Source organism: Budorcas taxicolor, chromosome 1 (assembly GCF_023091745.1).
Source record: "Budorcas taxicolor isolate Tak-1 chromosome 1, Takin1.1, whole genome shotgun sequence".
NCBI lineage: Eukaryota > Metazoa > Chordata > Mammalia > Artiodactyla > Bovidae > Budorcas > Budorcas taxicolor.
The window spans coordinates 216079072-216089033 of NC_068910.1; the positions used below are offsets into that span (position 1 = coordinate 216079072).

The window sequence follows — 9962 nt, forward strand, 5'->3', positions numbered from 1 at the left end:
CCTCACTTCCCTACCGATCTCCAGTTTTCCTGGGTATATTTTTGATACATCAATTTTACGTGAATCCTTACCTGACATCTACATCTGAGGAAGCCAACCTAAGTCAGGTACCAATATTTGAGAGCCACTGAATGAATATGAAGCCACTTACTGAGGCTTTATGGAAGATAAGACTAGCCCTTGTCCTAGCCTTGGTCCCATTTCTTCCCATTTAGAAGTTCTATAATGGCAACAATAGTTGTTGCCATGTAATTGCGAACTCTCTGAGAGGAACCACACTACACATCCCCTTATGCCTTAAACTTTATACTACAGCAAAGCAGCTGCCACTCTGAAGGACCCCTCTCTGTATCACGCAGGAGGTAATGGGACACTGGTTCTTTGCTGCTGCTGTGTAATGTATACATGCAAGAGGAAAGTCAGGGCTGGCCCAGGATTGGATCCTTACACTTTCAGCTGACTAATGTGAATTTAAAATTAACCTTTAATACGATTGGAGGACTCTTTTCCAGGTGGGTGCTGCCAAATTTGAGTCTAATTGTTGGAAAGCGTTTTATTGCAGGGAAACGTGTGAAGACAGCAGAGAGCTCAGAACTAGATAAACTCGAGGTCACATCAAGTATGCTTTGTCTGTATGTCCTGGCACCTTTGAAAAGAGCTTGGTAAGGCTACAGCAGATTCAGCTGTGGACAAAGATATAAGTATAATGAGGATCCCTGCTAAGATTTTCATAAGAGCAGAATACTGGCAATGACCTCTATATCCAACAATTTAGGATATATCAAACAAATTCTGTTATACCCAGAGGATGGAATATTATTACTCCCAACCTAAAAAGAATATTGTCAATGAATATTGAAAGAGGCGGACAAAAGTTCATGGTATAAGGCTGATATAAAAGGGAGTAAGGCATATCATCCTGATTATCCCTAACATCCGTTCTCTCTCCTCAGCTAATTTAGGCCCTAGTAATTTGCCGAGGTACTTGGCTGCCCCAAATAAAGATTACATTAATGAAGAGTGATATGTGACTAAGTTCTGGCCAATGGGATGTAAGCAAAGATGGTATGTGTAATTCCCGGGAATACCATTGAAGAAAAGGAGGGGGGACCCTGCCTTTTCCTTCTCTTTCATCATTCTAGTTGCTGGATGTGAATGTAACGCCAGGAGCAGTTCTCTTGGATTATGATACTGGGAATAGAGACCACAAACAAGAAAATAACTTAGACACTGACACTGGTGTACCATCCAGCTCTTTATACCTACCTTAAGGACTTATTTGTGAAACAGAAAATCATTTTATTGTATCTAAATCACTGCTATATTTTTTCCTTTTGCTAGCCGCACTCAGAAGTAATTGTAAATGATACAAGTACCCAACAGTGTGTTCCTGCATTCTCCAGTATGCCAGCCACCAGCATGTGGCTGTCAAAATAAAAAGAAATTAAAGCTAACTTAAACTTACAACTCATTTCTTCAGTTCCACTAGCCACATTCCAAGGGCTCAATAGCCAAAGTTGGCTAGTGGCTGCCTTACTGAACAGTGAAAACAAAGAACATTTTCATCATTACATACAGTTCTTTTCAACAGCACTGATACCCATGTTACATCATTTTTTTTAAAATGTGTGTGCATGTGTTTGTGTGTCCATGAGTGTAGAGAGAAGAGACTAAAAGATAAGAGAAATGTTGAGAATGGCTTTATCTGAAAGGTAAGACTACAGAGATTCTATTTTTTTCTTTATGTTCATCAACACTATTAAACTATTTTATAATTACAATTTTTATATTTTATCCCAGTATGACTTACATACTTAAACATCCATTGCAATCATTTAATAACATTTGGAGAAGGCAATGGCACCCCACTCCAGTACTCTTGCCTGGCAAATCCCATGGATGGAGGAGCCTGGTGGGCTGCAGTCCATGGGATTGCTAAAAGTCAGGCACGACTGAGCGACTTCACTTTCACTTTTCACTTTCATGCACTGGAGAAGAAAATGGCAACTCACTCCAGTGTTCCTGCCTGGAGAATCCCAGGGACAGGGGAGCCTGGTGGGCTGCTGTCTGTGGGGTCGCACAGAGTCGGACACAACTGAAGTGACTTAGCAGCAGGAAAGTCATAAGGTTTGAAAATTTATAAAGTGAAATCATCACCAAAATCTAGCTTTAGAATATTTTCATAACCCCCAAAATTCCTTTACCCAATTACAGTAAGTCCTTGAGCCTGCCCTGCTCCCACCCTTGACAACTGCTCCTATTACCTTTATAATATGAAAAGTATTTTTTTTTAAACATACCAGTTTTATCAAGTTCCATTTGTTCAGCACGAGTCGAGATTTGGGACCATATTTCATTCTGGAGCTTTTTTAAGAACTTCTTACTGTAATTATCCAAGTCTGCATAGGACCGCAGCATGGAGATAGTCTGCTGGGGAGGGTAAGACACTATTTCTTCCAACTGGGTCTTGTTGGCCCCTTCAATACCCACGGCAAGCACGGTTACATCCTGCAGCCGCAGGTCGAGGGCCACCTCACGTACGCTGTCGTCCGATGGCCTGTCAGTAACCAGGACTGCTATTTGGGGCACTCCTTGCGCCCGCCTGCTGCCATGTGATGCCGAAAAGCCTTCCCTCCTCAGCTGCTCAATGGCAGCTCCAGCAATGGATCTTCCAGCCCGCAGAGAAAGCTTCTGGATTTGCTGCTGAAATTCAGACTGGGTTGTGCTCGAGCTCAGAAGAGAAAACGTCTTGACTCTGTCACTGTAACTCATAAGTCCAAGCCGCAGGCAGTTGTCTTGCACATCCATGGAGGAGGTGATGTTCTTCAGGAAGTTCTGCAGGAGCCTTAGATTCTCTGTGGTCCCAACGGCCTCATCCACCAGAAACATGAGGTCGGCAATTGAATCTTTCTTACAGACCCTGGGAAAGGGGACTATGGAGAGAGAAAAAGCAGGTGGGTTAGTACAGACCCCTGGCTCAGAGTGAGAAAGCCGCCGTATAGATTGTCAGACATCATTAGGGAAAAGGGAGGGAGTCATGATAAATAGAATTAGCAATTTTTTGCTGAAAAAAAAAACAAACAAAAATTCTGAGCAAAATTTACACTGGCCATTGATTTCAGAGACCTTGAAACGCTCTTCCCCTATCTGAACAATACATCTTATTTTCCTATCACATGCCATCACCATGATCTTCACGACCAGCGTCACCACCAGCATGACTACCAGCACCTCTACCAACCACCACCTCCAAATCCACCACTACCAGTATGAACCACCACCACTTTCAAATGCTGAGATATAGGTATGAGTTCATGGAAATATCTCTGATCTCAGGAAGTTCTTACTCTATGGGGAAGACAGAAAAATAGATTATATTAGTTCAGACCATAATAAATGCTAACAAGGAGAAGAAAACAGGTGTCTCAAATGAGCTGCCCTATGTTGGCGATGTGGGGTAAGAACTCAATTATCTGAGACATAAATAAGTTAGGGAAGACCTCTCTGAAAGGATCACATTTAGGTTGAGAAAGGCAAAGAGAAAGATTCAGCTACACATTGTTTGAAAAATAAAAGAATAATTCTGGCAGAAAGAAAAGCAAGAAGTAGAAACAAGCAAGATGCTCAGAGTAGCCGGAGCCAATGAGTGAGGGGAACGATGACTGATGAGGTCAGAGGGAACCAGGTCCAATCATATGGGACTCACGTGACCTTATTTACATCTTTTAAATATCACCCTAGTTCCTGAAGGGAGACAATGAACTCATTAAAATTTACTTAAAAGTAATTGCCCTAATACAGGAAATAGAGAATGGTTCTTGGGCAAAGATAACAAGAGTACTTTTGATACATGAATTAGAGATAGAGTGGACTTGAGGATAAATTAGATAGATATGTGTTGGGAAACAAAAAGGAAGTGTTGAAAACACCGAGGTTTTTGACATGAACAACTGAGAGGATGTTGGTTGTGTCTTTTTCCAGGGTAGGGGAGATAGGGGGAAGAGCAGGTTAGAGGGAGGAGTCAAGAGCTCTGTTTCAGACATGCTGAGTTTGAGATCTATTGAAGATGCCAGGTAAGCAGTTGGCTCTATAAATCTGGAATGCTGGGGAGAGTAAATCACATGCACAGAAAATACCCACTCCAGGCACAGATGGGGGAACCGTAACTGTGATAAGTGCAGCTGAGAGATAAGCTCAAATCTTGCCAAAAACTACCCATAAAATAGTGAGCTCTAGAAGCCAAAAGACATATCTTATTTATCCCTATCTCTCCAGTACCTGGTACCTGGTAGGAGCTCAGAAGTATTTGTGGAATTATAATTCTCATAAACCTCCTAATGTACTCTGAACCGCACCCCCCCCCCAATTATATGGCTAAAACAAACTTTCAACATGGCCTGCTCAGCTCAGCATTTATTTGCAAATAGCTATTACAAACTGTTTGCCAAACTCCATACAAGTCATATCACTCATATCATAAGGCCAACACTATTATCCTCACTTTATAGGTAAGGAAACTGGAGCTCAGAAGTTAAGCAGCTTACTCAAGGCCCTTAGCAGCCAAGCCAGGCTTTGAATGCAGACTCCAAAACCCTATTCTCAATCTCTAGGCTTCCCTGGTGGCTCAGATGGTAAAGAATCTGCCTGCAATGTGGAAGACCTGGGTTCAATCCCTGGATCAGGAAAGGAATGGCAATCCACTCCAATAGTGTCACCTGGAGAACTCCATGAACAGAGGAGCCTGTGGACTACAGTCCATGGGGTTGCAAAGAGTCAGACATCACTGAGTGACTAACACTTTCACTTTCAAAGGGAAGGATAGCGTCCTGACAAGCAACCCTTGTTGAACCGTATACTGCTATGAAATAAATCAGGAGGAGTGAGAGAAACACAGTCAGTACCCAGAGCCTTCTAAGAAGGTGGTAAAGCCCTACTGTCATGGAGACCTCAGGCTATCTACAGGGTTGTAAGATCTCCAAGATTCCCAAAGTGAAGGGTCACATTTCATTCATGTGCTTAGTCACTCAGTCATGTCCGACTCTTTGTGACCCCACGGCTGGTAGCCTGCCAGGCTCCTCTGTCCATGGGGATTCTCCAGGCAAGAATACTGGAGTGGGTTGCCACACCCTCCTCCAAGGGATCATCCCAACCCAGGGATTGAACCCGGGTCTTCCGCATTGCAGGATCTTTACTGTCTGAGCCACCAGGGAAGGGTCACAGGAGGGTTTTCTCTCTAGGAGGAGAAGTACACGTGCTCTGAGAACTTGCTATTTCCCCCAAGGCAGGAGGAATGAAGGATGGGAAAAGTGGAGGTAAAAGTACTTCCTGGTGCTTCAGAGGCAACACTAACTGTGACAGAGCCTGCCCAATACTTACCCAAACCCATTTCCTCTTCTTGCTCACAGGACTAGACATAGTTCCCAGCCTTACCTGCAATTAGGTGTTGCCATGGGGCTAAGATCATACTAAAGAAATGTGAGCAGAATGTGTGCCTCTTCTAAGCTTAGCCCATAAACTCATCCCATAGGTGACCTTCCCTCTTTTTCCCCTTCACCAGCTGCATACCAATTCCCAAGGCACCTCGAAAGTAATATTTGAAGATGGAAGAGCCATCACAAGCCTAATTCTTTAAATAGAAGCAAAACAACTGGTCTACCTGAGCACTAATCCTGCAATGTTACAAGAGAAATCAATAAACTTCTTATTCGGGAAGTCTACTTTTTATTGAGGCACGCTGCTGCTGCTGCTGCTGCTGCTAAGTCACTTCAGTTGTGTTTGACTCTGTGTGACACCATAGACAGCAGCCCACCAGGCTTCCCTGTCCCTGGGATTCTCCAGGCAAGAACACTGGAGTAGGTTGTTATTAAGGCATAGCCTGGTCTGATTACAAAATCAGTCCATAGTGATATCCAAGGAATTGGTGAATGAGAGCAGGAAAAAAGTTTCAAGATCATTCCAACTTTTATATCTTACAAATGAGGGTGCTGATGCAAGGCTCACAGAGACGACATCACTTCCTCAAGCTCACAGCCAGCTAGTGGCATTGTCTGCGTCTTTTTGACCTGTGGTAAGGGCACTTTTTACCACACCAAGTGGCTTCCTTGAGTCTTAGAACTAGATAGCACCTACTCAGAATAGCCTCTCATTATCAACTGAGCGCAGAGGCAGCCAGGAAAAGCCATTTGCTAGAAACTCTTTCTACCTCACTCCGGATGGAATGACTGGACCCCCCCAGCAGGGCAGTACACTTACTGGGCGCCTTCCATGAGTGTGTGACCTGTTCCACCTGCTTATCAACACTGCGTGTGTGGCTTCCTGTCTCACGTCACCCTCTCTCTGCTAAGGCTTTCTAGGATTACCCCCTAAGTAAACTATTTGCACTCAAAGGTCTTCCGGTTGGAGGTCTTATGCAGAACTTTCCTAAGACATAAATAGAGCATTTTTCAAACGAGAAGCTGTGGTAGTCTCCTTTTAGCTTTAGGAGATCAGGAATGAAAGTTGATGAGAAGGAGGTCTTCTACATTTCTGCATGAAATAGAGATTTCTGGCGGGTGGCACCTTAGAGATACTAGGAGATGGCTTTCTGGGTCAGATTGCATGGGGGTGGGACACCTCTTCAACCAAGGGCCTCCTTACCTTCTATATCAGAGTGGGCTGCTCCGTCCTTGTACTGAGCTGCATCCTTGAGAATCTGCGTCATGTTCTGGGAGAATGTGCTGAGGTCCCTGACCGTCCGGAGGCTGTAGTGGAACTGGCCCGTGGCCATGGCCTTCAGGGTCTTCTCAGATGCCCCCTGCATCCCCACCGAGACGATCCTCACCCCATCTTTGCGGAGCGCTTCGGCAGCCTCTTCCACAGCATCTTCAGACTCGGCGGAAGCCAGGACCACCAGGATCGGGGGAAACTGTTTCCTGTCCCTCCCGTTTGAGAAGTAGGCCCTGCGCACCTCCTGGAGAGCCTTCCCAATCTGCAGGGAGCCCCCCAGGAACCCGTAGTTCTTCTTGAGGTGGTTCAGCATGGGGCCCCTGCTCTTGAAGGTGCTGAGCAGGAACTCTCTGTGGAGCCCATCGCTGTATTGGGCCAGGCCCACGTGGTACATGTCAGCCTCTATGGGGAGGCTGCTGATCATCTTGTTGATGAAGGACTTCACAAATGGGAAGGACTTAATTCCCAGGTGGTCGGAGCTGTCCACCAGAAACACCACATCAGCATATTCAGGGCCTGGCCCTATCAAAATAAGATGACGACAAACCCAAGTAAGGTGATGGTTTAGCCTTGATATTTTAACCACATCTCCTTTGAGATTATGTCCTAGTGTTAAGGGTAACTCAGAATCCCAAGGAAAGTGTCTTCTGGAGGTCAAACAGAGGAAACTGTACTTGCTTATGCTAAAGTGTCAAACAAGAGGACTTCTGTAATGTTAACAACAGATTTTTTCTTTCACAACTCTGTGCCAAGGCAACTAACTGACATTTTTTTCATTGTTTGGTTGTGGAACCCCAAACAACTTGATATTATACTAAAAGAATAAACAATGTGATGTCAGAAAGTTGCCAAGTGGCCTGCAGATTAAAAGCGACTTTTATAACAGTATCAAGCAAAGAAGCAGCCATCTTGGGCTGGAGATCACAGAGGCAGATCAGAAACAGGAGCCTGATTGAGGGGAGGCAGAGGAAGAGAAGCAGGGTGTGGCTTGACTTGAGGAGACCCTGGTACATTCCTCACAGCAGAGCATCCATCCCTCTTTGGCTCAAGAGGGATGGCTTAGTGGTAAAGAATCCACCTGCCAAAGTAGGAAACACAGTTTCATCCCCTGCTTTAGTGGTAAACAATTCGCTTGTCAATCCAGGAAACAGGTTCATTCTCTGGGTTGGGAAGATCCCTTGGAAAAAGAAATGGCAGCCAACTCCAGGATTTTCGCCTGGTAAAATACTGAATGAACAGAGGAGCCTGGCTGGCTGTGGTCCATGGGGTCACAAAAAAGTCGGACACGATCTAGCGACTAACAGGAGTCAGTTATCAGCTACAGACCTTCCCCAAGAATTGGAGAGAAGGATTGGAGGATTACAGCCATAACCTCCTGGGTGAGGCGGCTCTGGGAAAGCCAAGGGCAATTCTCCTGAGAAAGTGAGGTACTGCTGTGAGACTTGTAGGCAATATTCACAGCAACTAGGGGTGGGGAAGTATATTCATACCTCATAAAGAGAGTCTGGACAATGGGAAAAACCACCAGTGCTGACTCTAGCAGAAACGGTCAGCCACCTCCCCCCTCCCAATTAGTGATCTGCTCGTAAGTGTTTAACTAAGCAAGATATTTCTTTAAAAGTGACCCTGATATCAGGAAATTTGAGGGTAGCACAGTGCAGAGTTAAAAATATTTCTTTGAGTGATGTTTTTATAAATACAAAAAATCTAGCTTTCATATTCTACATATATATGGGATATGAAAGTTTTATATTAATTATTATATACATATAATTTCCTCTGTGGGGTTCCTTTTTTTCCTTTTCTTTCCTTTATTAAAGCCAAGTTGCAAACTGACCTACAAAACAAATGGGCTGACTCTATTCATAGAGACATGGAACATCAGGACTTCAGAAAATCAGGGAATAATTGAAGTTTTTCTGGCCAAGTGTAGCATAATTCATGGCTTTTGCACACAGCCTTCTGTCATCTTTGGAAGCTTAAGTACACTCAACATTGTATATCACCAATGACAAATAAATTCCGCTACCTCAATTTTTCAGTAAAGAAATACATCCCTTGTTTCTATTAATTAAAATAAAGATTTGTTGAGACATAAAAATATTTATTTTCCTAATAACAATAAATATAAAATATACTGGTACCTGGGCTCTGATATGACAGTGTTTTAGTCCAGAAAAGAGGAACAAATATAATTAGCAGGATCTTCATTTTGTTAGCGAAGTATTCTTGCTTTTATTCTGTAAAAAAAAAAAAAAATGTTATTTACAATATGAAAAACATTGTTTTCATATTGTAAAAGCACAACATATAGTTTTTCAACATATATTTCTTGTATATTTCAAGAAACTATATTTCTTGTAAATATAGTTTTCTTGCTTTTATTCTGTAAAAAAAGGCATTTATAATATGAAATATATCATTGTTTAACAAGAAATAACTATAAATAACTGAGAAAATTGAGTTAGAACAAAATACACTGTAAACACTGTATTTGTCAAAGCAGTGTCAGGGGGGTTTAAAACATTCATCAAGTGAAAAGTGTTAGTTGCTCAGTCGTATTTGACTCTTTGCAACCCCATGGACTGTAGCCTGCCACGCTCCTCTGTCCGTGGAATTTCCCAAGCAAGCATCCTGGAGTGGGTTGCCATTTCCTCCTCCAGGGGATCTTCCTGACCCCGGGATCGAACCCAAGTCTCTTGCCTTCTGCATTGGCAGGCAGATTCCAAGTCTCCATTGCAGGCAGATTATTTACCATCTGAACTACAAGGAAAGTATTCATCAAGTGTTTGAGTGTTTTTTGAAAATGTCTCTGTGTGTGTGTACTTGCTCAATTGGGTCCAACTTTTTGCAACCCCATGGACTGTAGCCCACAGGGCTCCTCTGTCCATGGAATTCTGGAATACTGGAGTGAGTAGCCATTAACTTCTCCAGGGGATCTTCCCAACCCATGGATTGAACCTGCGTCTCCTGCATTGCAGGAAGAGTCTTTACCATCTGGAGCCCATTTGTTGAAAATTATTCTAATGCTAATGTTTACTGTGTCCTTACCATGGCTCAGATATTTTTCTTAGTGTTCTTTATGCATCATATTATTTAATCCTCAAAACCATCTTCAGTTCAGTTCAGTCGCTCAGTCGTGTCCAACTCCTTGCGACCCCATGAATCGTAGCACACCAGGCCTCCCTGTCCATCACCAACTCCCGGAGTTCACTCAGACTCACGTCCATCGAGTCAGTGATGCCATCCTGCCATCT

The 9962-nt window shown here is 43.5% G+C and overlaps 1 protein-coding gene across 1 annotated transcript in view; it reads right to left on the reverse strand.

The window, feature by feature from the left end:
- The window catches only part of COL6A5 (collagen type VI alpha 5 chain), a 119202-nt gene extending 110286 nt beyond the window's left edge, over window positions 1-8916 (reverse strand). The window contains exons 1-3 of the mRNA XM_052640693.1: window positions 8850-8916; window positions 6637-7227; window positions 2301-2933 (exon numbers count right to left, since the gene is read on the reverse strand). Of these exons, the coding sequence (XP_052496653.1) occupies window positions 2301-2933; window positions 6637-7227; window positions 8850-8916 (1291 nt within the window). The remainder of the gene's footprint in view (window positions 1-2300; window positions 2934-6636; window positions 7228-8849) is intronic.
- Window positions 8917-9962: the final 1046 nt, after the last annotated feature.